Below are 19,934 nucleotides of genomic sequence, written 5' to 3'. Positions count from 1 at the left end.
GTCATATTCAAAGAGCTTAACACTGAAACCGTAATAAAATCTCGTCGGGCCTCGTTTTTTGTAAATTGTCATTAACTGAGCCTTGATTTGAAATTCTTGTAGGTAAAAAAGTTCAAAAGCATTTACATAGCAGAAACATTTTGAAAAAAAGTCGCTCCCAATAAAATGTAAAAAAAAAATTTATCGTAAGGATCCATGGCCAGATCAAGATCAGCCCAGATGTTGCTGCACGTTTAACAAAACACTCGTTTATTCAAATGGTTCCGAAATAGATCCATTTTTTAACAAAATTTTTCAGTTTGCCAAAAATAAAAGTGCATTTTGTATAATTATCGAGTTTAAATTTGCAAAAAACTGGCAAAATCAAAATTCCAGAAGACTCTCAAAGCCAGTGGGTGTACAACTAGCTTGTTTTTCAGCTTAAAAAGAATATGGCCGCAGTTTTAAGGTATCTACGTCCAGCAAATTTAAAGCAACTCGGCTAAAAATGCAAATTTGCTCCCATATTTGGTCCCGAAAAAAGTCGAATTTTGAAAACATTTAGAATAAATTCTAGCCAAAAAACCCAAATCGAACAACTCAGCAACTCTCCTCTATCTTTAGAGATTAAATCAATAACACTACAAATCTCAATTTGAACAAAATTTAGCAAAATTAACGAAAATTAGGTCAAATATACGGAAAAATTGTGAATAAAAACAGCTGAAATACGTCTAATATTCACAAATCTTTAAACCTCGATAACTCCCTTAAAAAAGCGAAAATTGAAAAAAATCTTTTCAATTCCATATTCTTCGTTGGACGGGCTTTTTAATGATACAACCCACAACTCTCTACGATGATTATATCGATCGGCCAAAATTGTCTGAACAAAAAAAAACCCATTTGAGTAAATAGTTCCTCCCCCACTAAAGTGGGTCGGAACAAAAAGAGTAAAAAAACAGTAGGAGCTAGATAAAGTTGTAAGAATTTAATTTTTTGGATAATTTTTGGCGTTAGGCTCAATACTTTTTTCTCTTAATTTGTGAGAAACTTCTGCCTTTTAAATTGAAACATCTCATATCGCTCAAATTTCACTTCCATAACACGTTCACATGACAGAATAGAGAATACCAAATACCCCCAATGTACCCAAATAACCAACCAATGCCATAATAACCATTTAATTCCCTCTGATATTTCGTTCAGTACTCCGATTAACAGCAGTTGGTATACCATGCATGTTTCATCCTACTAAAGCGGGAAAATTCGTCTAATGTTTGGATGTGAATCATTCATATCAAGTCCCATGGGCTGCAGAGACCATTCCAGGCTCTGCGAGGCATGGTCGAATTAACAAGTCTTACATTTAAAATTTTGTAAATGGCCTTTTGGATATTTTTGGATATTTTTTTCACGCTAGGATACTTTGGATATTTTTTTTTCACGCTAGGTATTTTGGATTTGGGTGTTTTGTCTTGACAACACAAAACACATACGAGCAACATTCTCTTTTTTCCAAACGGCGCCATAATTTCTTTAAGGCGGCAAAAACAAAAGCGTAAGCGAAACCCAATTCGTAATGCTCTTTCCCTGTAAGAAGATTGCAAAACGAAATCCTCTTGCTAATTTTAGTAAATTTTGTTGAATCATAAATGGCCAATTTGGTCCTAATAATGCGCTACGCATGTAAACTATTCTGTTAAACTAAAATAAACTAAATATGTAACATCTTTCGCTTTTGAGACCAAACGATCGAAAAAATATTTTAAAAACAATACTTCAAAAACAACAATAAATCGAGTTCTTAAGACCCAAGATGAAATCAATAATAATCTCGCTACAGTTTTGTTGCAACTAATAAATGGAAAAATATGATAAAAAGGTATAAGCTCATACCATCGATTACAATGTGACCCCTTCCGACCTCTACGCCATCCATTTCACACGAGTATTCTGCTGCATCATCCATGATCAACTCCGGGATCTCGAATGAGAACGTCGGCATCTGGCTTGAGAATTTGAACCTGTGGTAAAAAAATATGACAAAGTTAGAGCACTCATTTATTAGAACTGGTTGATTTTATTAGAATTAGCTGAAGACATTTTTAAAAATAATTTTGGATAATTATTCAATTGCAAATCAATTTTCACTCAAACTGACGATCGACGCAGGACGCTCGTTTTAGTTTCAGAAAAATCATGTTTAAACCGTTTCCCAATATAATTATATGGTCTGTCCCATAAAGTTGAAATAAGCGAACGTTCGAAAACGTCAAAAACAGGGAATTGAGCATCAAGTTGGCCATTTGATTGTCAACGTTTTTTTTCCATTAGGTTTCTATTCATAAATTTTTTCTATGTTTTAAATTTGAACTTTGACCTTTGAAATCTGTCCATTGGAACATTCGCTAATTTCAACTTTAAGGGACACGCTTTATTAGAGAAATCTTAAAAATATATTCACATTCACTGTTAACAAGTTGTACCTTTTGATTGTCAACGTTTTTTGTCAACCTTTAACCAAGGGTACAAAAACTTTAATTAAAAGAATATGATAACCTGGTTAGAACTTCGAGTAGATTCTGTACTGCTGACGGGTTTTATTTTAAATTAAAATGTTATGAAATTTATTTTTCTCTGTGATAACTATTTTTTTTCTTGATAAACGTTTATGAGCAAACTATTTGAATCAGAACACAACAAGATGGTAATATTTCAACTGGAGATTAAAGATTAACTGGAGATTAAAGATAATTAACGGCACCAATTTTTTTGATGAAATTAAGCGAGTGCGCACCCTCTATCGTTTCACCCATCTTTCACCACATCACACCGCGCAAATTAGCAGTCAACATTATAAGAATGTTTTCAGTCGACATTGCACGCATGTTGACAAGCATTCGCAGTCAACATTATATAAAAAGGGATATTTGTATATACCTGAAGTCTTTATTTTCGATTTCTTCTCCGTTTTTGAACCATTTCACTTGTTTTGGGCTTCCACCCGCCAGGGTCACTTTCAACTTGGCTGGTTTCTTCAGCTTCCCTCTATGGTCCATCAGAGCCTTATCCACGTTTACCTGCAATTACAGACTATAGTTAAAAAATTTTTTAAAAATATTTAGAAATATTTATTTAATTAATTAAAATTAGACCACACTGAGTATGCATAGATTCCTATCACTCTACTCGGCTGTATCAACGCCTCTAACTGGATAAATTTTAAAAAGTTTCATTTCAACAGTTTATATTCATCGGAGAGTTGTGAGCGGTATCATTAGAAAGCCCGTCCAGCGTAAAATATGGAAGTAAAAATATTTTTTGAATTTCTTTTTCTAGAGCGAGTTATCGTGGTTTAAATTTTTGTGAACATTAGATGGATTCGCGTTATTTTTATTCACATTTTCCGGATTTTTTACCTAAAATTTCGTCAATTTCGCTAAAATATGCAAAAATTGCTAACAATAGTACTGTGCATTTCCTTGTTAAAGACAAAAAGTATTGTTGACTATTTTGATTTAATTTTTTGGTAAAAACTTCAATTCAACTTTTTCTATCAAAAATAGCACGATGTAAAGTTCTTTGGTCCACTTTGACTAAATTTTACTGAAAGTACACACCCAAAAATCACAAAAACAATCCTTGTTATCTCCAAAGGGCTAGTCCTAATTTCACTTTCATTGAGAGTGCTCTGTAATTGAAGTTTTGCCGTTTTTTTGCGAAATTTACTCGATGACTATCATAAACGCAGCATTTATTTTTGATTTTATAACCAACAAAATTATCTATAGCTATAATATCTGAAAAAACAAACTGTTCTTAATTGACAAACAGCAATAGCAAGGCTGATTTTGGTCAAATCTTGGACTGTTACAATCCAAAAATAATTCGGATTGTAATCAGTCGGTAATTGTTTTTTTAAAAAAATCGATTAGTGTATCTAGTTTTTTACTCGAAAGCCCTGGTCGTTTTGACTTTAAAAACATTTCATTTTTTAAATAAACAATGGCTTATTGAACTTTGCTGATTTTTTATTTATTTAGTAAACTTGTAGCTTAGTGTCAGCTAGAAACACTGACTTTTCGTTCTTTTGAATAAAAGTTCAACCTTTATTGCGGCTTCACGCGTTAAGTTATGGTTTCTGGTTTCGATACAACTAGATTTCACAATTTTTTATTTAACTTTTAGGCATTTGCCAATTTTTCACTATTTTTTCTCGCTTTGTCACACTATCACATTATTTACAGTGTACATATCACATTATTGGCGTTCAAAATACAACACATTTGAACATATCAAAATCTGTGAAGCTATTGATTATAATTCTAACGGCTTCAACACTACTTTTTCGAAGAAATTAAATGAATTATTTTTTCTTTTTGTCTTTCACTGTCGTTACTTTGTTTTTTAGCTGTATAAAAATTCTTGGATTTTGACAGGTCTCACTGGTCTTTATGGAAGAATAGATGAGCCGATATTCTGATTTTAGTAAATAGCTGATGGCTTTCATGACTTTGAAAAAAAGTTCAAAAATAAAGTTTTTTTTTAAACTTCGCATTTTTATTCTTTTTATTGTCTATTTGTTACCTAATCTCGTTAATTACAGATCATGTATGACATTATTGGCGTCACGATAAGACGCAAGTGCACAGAATCATTTTTTAAAAGTGTTCGTTATGACTTTACCAGCTTCGACACGAGGTTCGCAAAAAAAAGTATATTTTTGATTTTTGTCATATTTGACGTTTTCTTTGTCGACGTTAGACAAATTCAGAATAATTACAGGACTCAAGGGCTTCCTTTGGACAAATAAGCAAACCTATTTAATTTTTTCAATTGGTAGCTGTTGGCTTTCATGACTTTGAAAAGGATTTTTTTTTTTCGAAATATACAAAATTATTTCTTAATTTTGACTTTTTTTCTTTTTTATCTACTTGTCACATAGTCTCATTTAAAAAAGAACACATACCACGTTATTGGCGTTTAGAGCAGGCGCAAAAGAGCATATTTTAAAGGGCAAAATATGGACTTACGGCTTCGACAGCGTTTTCTCGCAATTTTTAATTGAATTTTTGTTTGTTGTCTCTATTTGTTGTTCTTTTTGTGGCCGCATAAAAAAAATGAAAAACTAAACTTCTTGATGCCCTCCTATAAAAGCATAGGTAATCATAAATCTGTTGGATGATCTCAGTTGGTATGTAACGGTTTTCATTACTTTTAAACAAATTGTTCTTAAAACTATAAGCGAAATTTTTATATTTGCGTTTTTTTTGTTCTTTTTTTCTCCAATTGTTACCGACCTATATTATGGACTGGTCCCATGTTTTTTCTAGTGAAGTTTAATTTATTTTGTTTACTTTCAGTTTTATATGACGCCATTTAAAATGAACATACAGTTTTGGATGCAATAAATGTTTATTGTTGTTTTTTGATTTCTGTTCGTCTTGAGTCGCTTTCTTAATGGTTGCAGATCTCATCAATCCAGTTCGGTATTTTTTAATCCACTGAGTGGTTTGCATTGGAGGCAATCTTTTTGTTCATACACCAATTCTTTTCAAAAAACACTTGAATTTTTGGGGGGTTTTCTATCTGTTCCTCATTTGGTAGACAATTATGCCAAAAATCTGGATGGGCGGGTTCGGAAAATGATGTGCAATCGCACATTACCAAGACCCCTTGTTATCGTTATTTTGATTTGTTAAGAAATCTGAAGTAATTTTTATCCACAGTGTAAAATTTTATAAGGTCCATTTTGAGTAAGAATCTATGCATATGCTTGCGTGGTCTGAGAAGATGGAGAAGTACTTTGAATGTCGTTTTCTGTTCAGCCTAATCTCTCGTTTCGACCAAAATGAGGTCTACACAAGAATCGACCATGTATATCGACCCCCCGCGCTTAGGGGGAATATAATTTTACGTTCCCAATCGGACATGCCATAATTTTTGCATAGTAACGTGCTATATAACAACACATAATTGATAACTGGGGGTTGGGGCATAAAAACACCCATATATTCTAACTAATTTTGCAGTCAATTCAAGTGATTTACAGGAAAAGATTTACATAAAATCGTTGTAAAATGAACAAAAAGCGCATTCATAAGTATTTCTCAAACTCTTAATCGATTTATTGTGCAGTACGGAAAAAAATCAACATGTAAAATGGTTGTGTATGTATGCATACATTTAAACATAAAAACAGCCAGTTATAAGCAGGTATAGCTCTATGTTGCGCAATAAGGTCGCCCCGACCACAAGCAAGTGATATAACATGATGATGAAGAATACATTCGGTAGTATGTTATCGCAAAAAAAATCACGTATTTATCGTTCCGATAACATTTGTATCGATATTAACACCAAAAAGTACACTAAAATTGGTCGAATCGTTTTAAATCTTTCTAAACTGTTAAAACTAGAGAAATTGCAAAAAAAACAGGCCTGAAACTGCGCTTGTGATTAGAATACGAAATTCTGCCACTTTTTTCTTTCCGGTTGTGATGTTTCTTCTTGAAGCGTCGCAGAATTTTGTACTCGAAACAAAAAAGAGCGTTGCAACAAGCTTTGTTGATATTGAACAGCTATTACGGTCTTCTGTTCTTTTTCACCCCTAATTAATTCACCCCATATCATTTCACCCCGATTATTTCACCAATCTATCACTTCACCCGATATTACAAAGCCTCCCGTGCAATTGCCATACCTCAGCGTCCCGTGGGACTTTACACAAAAGTATCACCACCGAAAAAGAGTTAAATTATCAGTGTTTTTACGAAAACATGCTTGTAATGCCCGTTGATAATTTGCTGGGTGAAATGAGAGAGGGGTGAAATGATACGGTGTTAAGATATGCCTGGTTAATTGAATCGGGGTGAAAAAAAGTAGAACCGTTATAACAACTATAGTTGAGCTTATGAAAATACCACGCAGTTATTATCGATATCACCCTTTCGAAGTTATTTAACAACTCGGCTTAGCCTCGGAGTTGAATAATTTCTCAATGGCTATAACTATAAGCAGTCGGAGCAACATGTGAGCCTAACGAACAACGACCCACTATTTGAAATAAAAATTCATGGCCGTTACAAAAACAAAACATGTGCGTCATATCCATGATGAAAAGAGAAAAATATATAACATAGAGATGATTTACGAGCTGTACAATGATTTGATTGCTCTGTTTATGATATTTGTTTGTTTTTGTTTACCATTGGCTTACGATCCCATCCATCGGAGCCCTTATCACCGTCCTAAAAACCGCTTCCGTTAATAAATAAAAAGTGAGTAATACCACATAAGTACATATCATTTCAGCAAAAAAATGAGTATACACGATATAGAAAACAAGAGTTCTTTAACATGACAGATGGCGCATACGACCTGAAAAAGATTCAATTTAACAGTCAGAGTTTTGGGTTTATCGGTGATCAATAGGGCCATAGATAAATCAAAACCATACAATAGGAGAAGATAAATCTTTGTTTGGTTAGTTTCAATCCATCGGCACAAATCAAACACAGTGAGAAATGCCTTATGTCGATTTCACTAAATACGACGACTTTGTTCTAACAGCCAAAAGCTCTAAAATTTAAAGTTCCTACAACACAATATATGCTTGGAAAAAATGCTTTTCAAAGAAATTCCAAATGACCTGACATTATATTCACAATAGAAAACTGATTCAGGAAAAAAAATTCAGACGCAGACAATATAATTGAGTTGCTTCCAAATTTGGTGGAGATCAGTTTTCTTCAAATATAGTAATGCCAAAAGGCAAAGCAGTTACTTTTATCACTTGGACCAAAAATATGGGTCTCATCCCTGTACAAACCACAAGCAAAATTAGACGCAAACTTGTTTCTTCACTAAATCAGCTGCAAAAGCTGTCACAGCTTTAATACTAAAAACACACATCTTTTTACCTTCAGCCAATTTAATCAAGAAATTTCAAAAAAATTATGGAACACAATTCATTTCACATATTGATAAATAAAAGTTTTTCCTATTGAGTATGCATAACTAAGAGATCTAATATAATAAAAGTCCAGGATCTATGGATTATCATTTCCAGGTAAAACAATGTAAAAGGTAAAACTTTTTAAAGATTTTGCTGAAAAGTATTATCGTTTTCATTCTATTTGTCTTCCAAACTCAAATGAGAATAGTTTTCCAATTGTTCACGTAAAAAAAATATTAATATGCTTAAAGTTCAGTTTTTGCTTATGACAGGTCCCGAAGTAAAAAAAAAGTTAAAGTTAAAAAAAATTAAAGTAAAGTTATGATGGGCAATTATCAAAACAGATTGCCAGCTATAAAAAAATTAACTTCTTGTTCAACAGGATAGGTATAGATTCCATAGCACACACATTGGCAGCTGCCCATTCAGGATTCATACATTATGTTTCTGTTTTTTGTTTTTCCACTTTTATTTAATTTTCCCGTTTTGCGATGTTTACCGTTCCACCAATTTGTCTCCACGTATTTTCCGAAAACGTTTTTAAAATTTAATTACAATAAATTGAGGTAACAAAATCAATTTCAGGAAGAATTCAAACATCTCAAACAAAAACTGCCACATTTGACGAAAAAATATAAGACCTTACATAGTTAAAATCGTAAAAATACTGAACTACTTTCAAAACCTCTCTTAAGTCATGTTTAAAATTAAAACTAATTTTGCCATTGATGTCATGCTAAACCATATATTACCTATACTATTTTGCAGAAAAACGGTCTTTGTTTGACAATACCGTTTAGCCTAATCCTTCTTTTGTCAAAAACAGAATTTCTACGAAAACGTTTCTTTGAAAGCTTTACCAAGAAATCTAACAGGATGACATTTCATATTCTGGCAAACTATTATCGCTCCGCAAATAACTACCAAAATTCCAATCAGACTAAAATGACAATAAACTGAATCAGGGGGCAAAGACAACACTATGCAAAAGAATGCAGCAAAGAATATACCTTTTCAGTCTAATTTCGAAATCAATTACCAACAACTTTTATTGTGATCTTTACAAAAATTTTGAAGCAGAAAGCTCAAAGGTATAATCAATTTAAGCGAAATGTAGAATTTGATTGCATGATTGCGAAGAAATGAATGAATCATATATATAAAACTACAATTTGAAAAAAAAAATCCTTTTGATTTCAAAATTTTATAAATTACTTTTTTGGCGTGTAGCCCAAGATTTTGCTTCCTGCCACACATGGTTTTGAAACTCGAAACTGTACCAGACATGTAAGCTGCTGAGCCCATTACGACTGATCAATTACAAAAAAAAAATATTTTTCTTGATTTGTTGACTTGTGCGATGTAACTAAATGAGCTGAAAACAGATGTACGTAAATGTTGAAACAAATAGTTAATGCAATCCTTTGAGAAAAAATTTTGTAAATACTTTCTAATAATTAAGTAATCAATCCCTTTATGAATATCTAAAACAATCAGGTATTCTTGCAGTATAAGGTTTATTAGGTTTTCAATTCGAAATTAGATATTAAAGGTTTCACTGGAGCTAAAAGCCTCAGTTCATTCTATTAGCATATCAAAAATGAGAATCCAGGTTGAAATGCGCGATCCACGCCAGGTCTGATGAAACCCACAAAGGTCTGCGCTCTGGGGGTTTCAGTCGCTCACAGTGGCTCTGAATGGGGCCGTCATCTGGTCCTTTTACTCTAAGTGTACCCTTATTTATATCTTCAAGGTATCTCGACCTTACAAAAAAAATTGGCCATGATTAATTGTGGCAAAGCTCTTTAGTGGAAGCAAGCAACAGGTCGATTAGTAGTATACAAGAGTGTTATGCAGTATCTACGGGGGTGGGTGACCGTCAATTTAGATTTGGTTGAGACCCCCCCCCCCCCCCCCACCCCATTATCTATTCTACAACACTATCATATACTACGCCTATTTGAAATGTGAAAGAAGGCAACATGAAGGAAAGTTTAGTGAAGCTAGCCAGCTTTTAAAGCCAAGGGTGATTTGTTCACATATAATACTAATATATCTTCTGTTCATTACCACAAGAGGGCCCTATAAAATAAATCATTACTAACTTTGGTTAAAAAAATCAAAGTAATTAAACAATAAAACGACAGAAAATGCTGAAATCAAAAACTAATCAGCTATACGCTATACGATAGCTATACACTCACTAAATGCTAAAACACGATGAATGATTCAATGGACAGATTCCTTCAGTTTATGAATTCTGTAATACAATCCGGATTCGACATTTTCTGTCGTTAGTCAACAAACTACAAACTACGATTATTAATGCTGAAACACACAAGCAATAAATTAATTAAAATTATCCCTCAAAATTAAAATTTTTCCTTTTTAAAGAAAACGTTACTTAAAATTGCGCGTTGTTAATATCCTAGTTGAGGTCTCGACTTATGAAAAGGCTATCCGCGGTCAAAATTTGGTATGAAAATAATCTGGAAGGCTGGAATTTATCACTTTTCTTCAAACTTAGTGGAGCGAAATTCCCCTTTTTTTAAAAAAAAAAAATTAAGTCGAGGCCTCGACTAAGGCATTGAGTTATTCTGCAAACTAAGTTAATCTACAAAATAAGAGCAGAAATACACAAAGACCTACTCGTTGAGATTTTTGTTTATTATTCTGTAATGAAATAAGGTAAAATAAATTGTCAAATTTACAAAAAATAGTTGTAATGGTCAAAGATAGTGCCTCGGACATCAAAATCACTCGCCAATCGTTTAGAAAGCCATATTCGAGAATCATACATGATTCCATAAACTGAATTCAGAAACTTATATGTAAGATTTTCTAAATTTTATTACAAAAGATTCTAACGTTAGACTGCCTTTGACATTTTAGCCGATATCTGTGACTGGAATTCGATTACATTTTTTAAATAATACCAACAAAATCATAGAGCTAAATTTCTGAACACATTGTATGTAAACATGTACAATTCTTGGATAGGCATGCTGAGACGATTCAACAAGGTTAAGTGAATGCTTTAGTCTAAGTAACCGACATTATTTAGAAACTAATTATTATCTTTGAGCTAAAAATATTTAGCATTTTTTGAATATATGTATTGCGATGTACAAAAAAATGCATTCAATATGAGCCAGCTGGGAAAAATTATGCACAGTTTGTAATTAACATTAATTACAAAAATAGTAATTAGTTTCTAATAATGAAGCGATTAGTTTCTAAAAACTACAGGTTGCTATCTTGATTGTCATGTAACAAAATGGGATCAAAATTTTTCAAAACTTCTATAGAGTTCATTCACGCTTTTAATCCGAGCACGGCGCATCTATCGTTAATTAACGAACTACAAACTACAAATACGACTTTATTCTGAAACACAGCATTCCAATCAAAATTTACCATCATTATTATTATTATTGACTAAGGTGAGATGTTGCATAAAATAATATGTATTTAATACTGAGTTAATCTACAAACTAATTTCTGAAAATGACAGCTAAAATACACGAAGACCTACTATTTGAGGTCTGTGTTTAAGATTCTGCAACGGAATGTTGTAAAATGTTGCACTGGCCACATAAACGTTCTATTTACTGGATTAGCCAACCACAAAAATTTCCTGTCGCTACGATGTCCATATCAAAAATACAAACAACAACAACAACCACAAAGAAATCATGTAAGCGACTTTCTTCATGATCTGCATAGACCCATTGTATAGTTCCTGAATGTGATTATCTATCATAAATCTATTCATGAGAAAATCAGAATGGTTGAAATGTGCAGTTTGAGTGTAAAAAAAAAGATACATCTTGGGATATGTTTATGGTGAACAGACAAAACAGTCCTAAATTGTGAGATAGTCCCAGACAATACAGTCCCAGACAAAACAGTCACGGTGAAAGCTCTCGTTTTAGACAGATCAAAAAGAAAGTGCAACATGTATCTTGAAAGAACGCTTTAAAGTCGAAAAAACAAAATCACTGTGGCGCAGTAGTTAGTGCCCTGGAAGCACATTCGGAGACCGTTGGTTCGAACCCGAGTGGTCAAATTGATTTTCACAAAAAAATCCGAAATTGAGGGTAAATCAGATCAGAAACCGTCAACACCTTCAACCGAAGTGTGAATTGTGCAAAAAAGATGATAGAAGCTGTTTGGAGCTGTTGAGAATTTCCTATCGCAGAGCCAGTGATCTGATTGCACGAGCGAGTCAATGGCTGTCATAGTAGCAAAAAAATAATACTTTTTTTCATCTCGGGGCCCTGAATCATAATACATGAACCACGATGTGCCGTTTGTAAGATCTCTGGAATCCAAATCCTTTCAGCCACAAGGGCTTACTCAATTGTGAACGATTTTGATGCCGCGTTCTGTTAGCTGTTCTTTGGTTTGAGTTGTAACCTGGAACAATGGTCCTTGTTTCTCCACTATGTTCTTTTGGGTAGCAAATATTGTTTGGCGAGGAGCCTCGTCAGCCAGCCATAGCTGCTCTCTTATTCAACGCCGATCGGAATTCTTTCTTTCCAATATCTGCTGGATCAAGTAAATGGCTATAAACCGTGATAACTTTGATTTGTTAATTGCGTAGTCTAACTCTGTCGTTGCATTTTGTAATACAGCGGCGCCAACAAGATGCACCATCAGTAAATTGTCGGTGCCTAATATAGCCATAGCCATTTGTTTGTCAATTTTTTGTTTGTCTGGAAAAATTCCATATAACAATTTGCGTCAAAATTACGCCGTCAAACATCGTTAGGTACTCTTTTAAATGCTTGCCAATTAAAACAAAACCTGGCATTAAATTTAACAACTAGTTTTGTGTCCACTTTTAATGCTTTGATAATTTGATTCGGTTGAGCTTAATTGTCAGATAAACTTTCGATAAATAATGCGTTGAGTCACAATCCATAAAATTTTGGGACTATATTGTCTGGGACTGTTTTGTCCGGACACTTATATTTATACATTCATACCGCAAATTTCAACAATCAAATTCTCTCATGAACAAATTCATGATGCTATGCAAGACATGTAAACCCGAGGAAGTAAATTCTTTCGCCAAAGAAACTTACTTTCTCTCGAAAAAATTGGATATAACTGCTGAAATATTTAGCATATTTGTTGAACATTTGAATACAAGTGTGAAAGCTGATAACCCAATTCTTCTCAATAAGACTAACAGATGAAAGAGTTGATATTTCGAACGTGGTATTCAATTTATATATAATACTTATTGAGTAAATAGGTTCCAGAAGCTCAAGTGAAAAATTGAACGCTGCCTATTGAAAAATCGGCAACCGGGCAAGATTGCAGGAACTTTCTATATGGCCTGTAGGAAACATAAAAGATTCTTTTGGTCGCCACGACAGGTCACCCATGATGGTATGAACTTGATGGCCTCTTTGACCAAAATTTTCAAAATTTCTTAGAAATTTGCTATCAGCAAGACTGTGCATAACCGACACTAGTAAATACACTAAGAAGACGCCTTCAGCGAGGACTTCAATATTTAATGATGAATTATTGATATTGATTCCACACTCTAAAAAGTTGAGGTAAAGATGACTGATATCAGTGCAACTAACTGCACCTGAATTTCACATAAATCAAAGTTCAGGCAAGTTTTCACCTGGGCACAATTTCAGGTATACAAGGACATTTCATGTAATTTGTCGAAGGTTTTTACCAACTCACAGTAAATGATGCTTCGATCTAAAAGGCTTCAAAATGAAATTCAATACTTTATCAATTTTTTCAGGCGTTTTAACCACTTCTAAAGACAGAAAGAGTGGTCGAACAGATCATCATTAACACCATCAACATCATCATCATCAACAACAACAACAACATCAACATCGTCAACAACATCATCATCAACAACAACAACATCAACAACACTGACCGTCTCTACGTTGCCCTGTTGTTCTTCCTTCTTCTTTTGGTTGATGAGTTTGAGAATTGCTCTGAGGTCAGTGACCCCATGTTTGAATGCGAATGCCTCCATCTCCTCACGCGACATGTTTTTCATCACTTCCACCAACTGTTCCAATGACAGCTTCTCCTGAGGGACTTGCGACGAACGACGTCTAAAATCACATTACACTGCAAATATATTTCCAAAGTGTTAGTTGGTGCAAATTTGCCTGTTAAATCCTCGCCAAATACCGCTTACGATACGATAGTCCACATATATGACATATGATTAAGTGTTAAGAACTTCTGAGCTCATAGAAACTATTGAAATGACGCAATTAATTGAAATAATTGTACTTTAAAGTATAAAAGTCTTCACGTTTTATAACATGACACGAGTTGACAAAAAATTTTAATAGATGAAATTTTATCAAGCTTAATTAAAACATTTCGACTGCTTTAAAGAAGTTTTAAAGAAAGATCTTACTAAAATCGTATCAAGATTTAAAGAATTCTCGGGGTTTAAAAAATTTATGGCAAAATATATCTAATTTAGCTAGATTACGGCTCTCTTACAGAATCTCGACTGGTCTAACTGACTGTGCGGGCGTGTGAGGACGTAATTTGATGTGGGGACACCTAAGCTGGTGAAACTGCTGTGAAAAAAAAACTTCAGCTGGATTAGAACCAGCATTTCTTACTTGCAGGCAAACAGTCATAACTATTACATCAACTAATAATCGAAGAACAAAATTGGGTTTCTTGTATGTCTTGCACACTAATTTTAGCCACTTTTTTTAGCTGAAGAACCGCATTGTCCATACTTAAATAGAGGTTGTTATAACGCATTTTACCCGGTGCCAAAAATTGATTTCCGGATCTTTACCGTTTGCGAGCCCCCAGCTTGCCATCTTAATGGTTGACAATTTTTAAAACCTGAAAAGCTCACATAATATAATCATGCATACAAGTTTGTTATGTAATGGCCGCACAGCGCATTGGAGGTCAATAACGAAAAAAATCCGAATTTCCGATAATCTTTATTATTTCTGCAACTTGGTCATCCTTATCATGAACATAATTTTTGCCTCAGTTCTTCATTCAGATATCATATCAAAATTGAAGATCCAATTTGCTCACATGGAAGGGGAAAACAGTTCCCTTTCTTTTATAATATTCAGGAACTAAGATCGATATAAGGGATCTTTTCCGTTTGTGCCCCCCCCCAGCTTAGTGGGTGCATATTATTGAAATAAGGAATCGCACCTGCTCTGTACCTTGGGGTGCATAATGTATTGGGGGGCACAAACGGAAAAGATCCGAAAAAATTAATCTAAAGCTACTTAATTTAATCTTGGGATAGAGCACGAATTTCAATTTATACCAGCACATAAAAATTGGAATAAATTTTTGATCCAGAAAGCGACAGTGATGATAACTTTGAGCATGTTGAAAGCTGGGCTATGAAATTTTTTTTTCTTGAGACTTACCGAAGTACTACAGAATCGATTTCATTTGGTTGTTTTACTTGTGATTTTTTGCCTCTAAAATCATATAACAGCTTTAACGAAAAATGGACAGACGCTAAGAATATCAGTGTGAAAGCAGAATGTAGCAACAACCAGTGTTTTACGCAATCTTCTAGTAAGCAAACTTATAATTGACTACACCAAAAATGTACAATTTTTGGTTTCAAACTGAAAAATTTTCACAAATTTTTTATGAGAATCTGTTTCATTATCACAAATTGTAAAAAGGTCGTGTAAATAACGTGTGATTAAGCAAGCAATTTATTCACTAATTTATGACAAAACGGAAGAAACTTGAAAATTTCGACTTTCCCATGTCAACATTATTTGGAAAAACAAAACTGAAGATTAACTTAGAATGCATGTTTCTCAGTAAAGGCGCAAAAACCCTATCAAAACGCCATTATGCTTCCTATAATATCGTACTGGAATATTTATCCAGCTATCGATTTCCGTTTAAAAGCAAAAGTTTCAGATAAATGAAAACGAAAAATAAAAGCCGTGTGCATAAAAAATACTTTGTCCAGTCAAAAAATTTGACAAGAGATAAGTGTTCAAAGTTCACAAGAAATTGGACAAGATACAAAAACAACCTTGATGAGATAAAAAAATGGCATTCAAAGAGGAACAACCAACGTATATATGCTCAATTTTTTTAAGTAACTACATCTCAAATATTTCTGAAATGAAAATTTTACTTTGAAACACTTCAGATGAAATAAAAAAAGTTGTACAAAATTTTCAAAAATGATCAACTATCGTTTATCAGTTGAAAAAACCTGATCAATTCTCGGAAAAATATAGAATAACTGAAGTGAAATTACTGCTAAAAATAACGTTCGTATAATCTGATAGCTATTATTTAGATACTGCAGAGTTCTAAATGATTATTCGCATTTTTCAAAAATCAATAGAACTTTGGCGATCAAGCCATCCATTCATAACATACTCATTAAAAGGTAAACATTAAAATGGCAAAATTCTATGATAGACAGCCTGTTTTCAAAGACCATTTTAATACCATTCTCAGTTCAGTTTCATTCATTTTTGCGTGAATTGACAACTTTAAGTTCTAAAAAAAATGCGTCGAGCACAAGCGAATAAAAACCAGACATAATTTTGCCAGCATTCCTTAAGCAGCAAAAAATGGAGTCCCACGTTAAATCTGTTCAAATTAATTAAGAGCACTTGAATTTAAGATTGCAAAAACGATCTTGAAAGATGATTATGTTGAGCAAATTTCTATAGGGAACTTCTCGGATTAGAAGCAACTAAAAATCAGCTATTTTCGGTCGATTCATATAAATAAAAGCGTAAATGTGCGTAGTTCTAAAAATTCTTCTTCAAAAAGAGGCAGTTTAAAATCTAATTTTGCGATTAGAGCATTCACTCCTTCTACAATGAAGGATTTTTTTTACTTATAGCTCACGATGAAAGTATTCAGTAGCTTAATGGAAATCCTAAGGATTGGCTCGAAATTTTAATTAAAGTAGCTTTCACCGTCAGTTTTGGGTACTCGCAAAAATCTGGATCATCATAAAATTGTCTGCGTCAATAAAAGAACAGTTTGAAATGTGGGGAGTTATGAGAAAAAGTGCAGCTGAGAACAGGCCGAAGTCGCCTAATGCTGTTCCGCTGCAATTATGCAGGAACCAAAATTATTAATTAACTATGAACTGTTATTCGGCATCAAAGAAAAGGATATAATGGAAAAAAGCGAAGATGGAGGATATGAAAAAGCGGATATTTCGAAAAGTTGCTTGACTGATCAACTTGCCTGGGTACGCTAAAAATTTACAAGAATATTTGCGGTTAACCTTCTCACCTCGAGCTAGAACTAAGGTGTCTTATTATCAATGGGGAGGTTACTCTGTCGAATTGGCTTTTAAACACATAGCTGTAAAATGGATGTTTTCGATCCTTCCAAGTGACATCAACATTCCATGAAGCTTTAAAAGCATTAATTTTCGGCTACTTCCCATTAGAATAGTATCAGAGGGGGGGGGGGGGGGTACCGCCTAAACACCCCCTCCAATTTCTGTAATTTCTCCATTATAGGGGTTATATTTTTGTGAGCACTATTATGCGGAAACACATCAATATTACTTGAAAACAATATTCCCTCAAATATCCGGGGAACTATTTTTGCAGAAATTATATTTTGCAGAAGTAAGTTTTGCCGAACCATTCTCAGTGGAGCGAAATTTGATGCATCATTCCAAGACATGCCAGATCTTGATTTCTTAAACAAAGCTTATAAATACCTTAGCAAGATCAAGATCGTGCTAGCCAATTTTTCTTGATAACTCTTAACAAGATCTTTGTAGATGTCGACGCATAACGCACATGCAATAATCTTGCATGTTCGTACTTATCATGTTTCTTAACACGATTCTAAGCAAGCTTTTATCAAGAAATCTCAAGCTTCATTTCACTGAATTCTACGAGTTGTTGTTTTAAAAAAATAATCCATCAAATATCAGAAAAATTATTCTTGATAGGCCGTTTTTTGTAGATTTCTTCCAGGAGTTATTTTTTGCCAAAGTCAAATCATCATATTTTGCCAATTTTAATTATTATTTTTGCCGAATTTGTTTATTTTTTTGCAGAAGTTCTCTTTCGCAAACTACTATAAAATGTATGGATGTATGTGTGCAGTGTCATGATTACCGTTTGAGTTTGGTGTTGACCGATAGCTGTGCGGGTGCCTCTTCGACCTTGACCTCGAAGGTCTTTGTCACTGTGCCCTCTGAATTCTCGGCCTTACACTTGTACTTGCCGGCGTCTTTCATGTCAGCCTACGACAACACAGTGAAAAACTAAATAATAATCATAATTAAAAATATTAATTAAAACGTTCAAACATTAAAAAGTCTAGTATAGCACATGTGAGCCTACGACAGCACATCAAAAAAATAATTAAGATTAATATTATTAATATCAATGTTAAAAAATAAAAGAATGCAGAACAAATCCAGTTTCTGCTGTGTCCGATTAAAAAAAGTAAAAAAAAGCATACCTTGTAAATAATAAGTCTGTATGATTTTGTGGCTGCGTCGTAACTGAACTCATTTTCTGAAGTGTCTTTGATGGCAGTGGCACCCTTGTACCACGTGACCTTCGGATCCGGGTTCGCAGTTATGATCGCCTCGGCCACCAACATCTTCTCTACAAACATCACCAATATTGAATTCAGTACTTATGCGCCATATTACATCTCTAAAACAGTTGTTATCACTGTCATTTAAGTTTTGTGAAGCAAATGGGTATAAAAAAATTGGCTAAACTTTCATCTTCACCAAAATGTGATCTAAAAAGTGACCAAATGAAATAATCTTCATAGTAACAGCGACCAGAAAGGGGGCGAATTTTGGTCTTGGAAGTGAATTTTTGGGAATTGGGTGACTTGGGTAGAGAAACAAAGAAGTTTGAGAGCTGTTTCCTTTTCCCCGTGAACAAATTTTTAAATGTGAACAAACTCATTAGTGTTTTTCACTGATGATAATTCGCATTGAGCTTTAATAGGTAGGACTACCCACTAGAAATTAAACATATGATTATATAAATGGAGAATCGGAAATTGGGGGGAGGGGGGATCTACCTCTGGGGAAAAGGAAAATTATCTGCTTTTGATTTAAAGCGTGATTTGACATATAAAATTGTTGACAATAATCTCACCTGGAGCGCCTGAATAGATAACAAAATGCTGATTGATACATAAGAACAAATAATACAAAAATATGTGAAAAGCTCAAAATTTTTGTCATATTAAGCAGAGTCATATAGCAACTTCAAAACACTCTCAAATGCTTTTGCGGTAGCTGATTTCACTTACAGTATGTTCACACGGTTACATGACATTTTACCCAATTCTATTTTACCCAATGCCATTTTGACACCGTCCACACACACCAAGCTAATTGAGTTGAATAAGTTGTCACTACGATAAAAAGGAGGTTCCATTTTATATGACATACTCCAGTTAAAAATATTCGTAGGTTCTACGAAATATATAATCGACATTTTTCACCACCCCTGAAATAAGACAACTTTTCATCACATTGACGATAGCGTAAAAACTCCAAATAAATTACCATTAGCACCGCTTAAAAAGGAAGTATTTTTACTAATAGATACATAATCCTTGCCATCTTCACGGAAAAAAAACTTGAAAATAAATTTGCAAAAATTATATATATTTACAAACACTGACAAAACAAATCAACAGAACTTATTCTGATTTTGGATGATGCATTCAATATAATATAAAGGTATAAAATGCATAAAAATAGTGTCATCAAAATAAGTCCGAAGGCATAACTCAACTCAGTGCAATTTTTTGGTCAACTTCATATTAAATTACAAACTAAAAAACGTTCCAATCAGCCCAAGGAAAACTCAAAAAATATTGAAGATGGCGCTTTTAAGGTTCCAACATTTTTTTTAAATGGTGAATTATATATAAGAGGCCGGCCTTTCTTCTCCAGTCAAATTTTCACTTTTTGTTTACGCGTTGTAGAGAAAAAAAATTGTAG

The 19,934-nt window shown here is 33.6% G+C and overlaps 1 protein-coding gene across 13 annotated transcripts in view; it reads right to left on the bottom strand.

Annotated features, from left to right (window-relative positions):
- LOC142353434 (twitchin-like) overlaps positions 1–19,934 on the bottom strand; it is a 238,763-nt gene that overhangs the window by 140,328 nt on the left and 78,501 nt on the right. For 11 of the 13 annotated variants that reach the window (XM_075405670.1, XM_075405667.1, XM_075405672.1 and 8 more), the window contains 6 exons: positions 18,419–18,567; positions 18,070–18,197; positions 13,860–14,043; positions 7,191–7,232; positions 2,923–3,062; positions 1,879–2,006 (listed from right to left, as the gene is read on the bottom strand). In XM_075405670.1, coding sequence (XP_075261785.1) covers positions 1,879–2,006; positions 2,923–3,062; positions 7,191–7,232; positions 13,860–14,043; positions 18,070–18,197; positions 18,419–18,567 — 771 coding nt within the window. Of the gene's footprint in view, positions 1–1,878; positions 2,007–2,922; positions 3,063–7,190; positions 7,233–10,009; positions 10,022–13,859; positions 14,044–18,069; positions 18,198–18,418; positions 18,568–19,934 lie in introns of all 13 variants that reach the window. The other 2 variants (XM_075405674.1, XM_075405675.1) reach the window with 2 other exon arrangements.

The sequence above is a fragment of the Convolutriloba macropyga genome, chromosome 14, assembly GCF_964194025.1.
Source record: "Convolutriloba macropyga chromosome 14, txConMacr16.3, whole genome shotgun sequence".
In the NCBI taxonomy this organism is placed as follows: Eukaryota; Metazoa; Xenacoelomorpha; order Acoela; family Convolutidae; genus Convolutriloba; species Convolutriloba macropyga.
The sequence above is the reverse complement of the archived record's forward strand: the minus strand, read 5'-3'. Positions and strand labels throughout refer to the sequence as shown.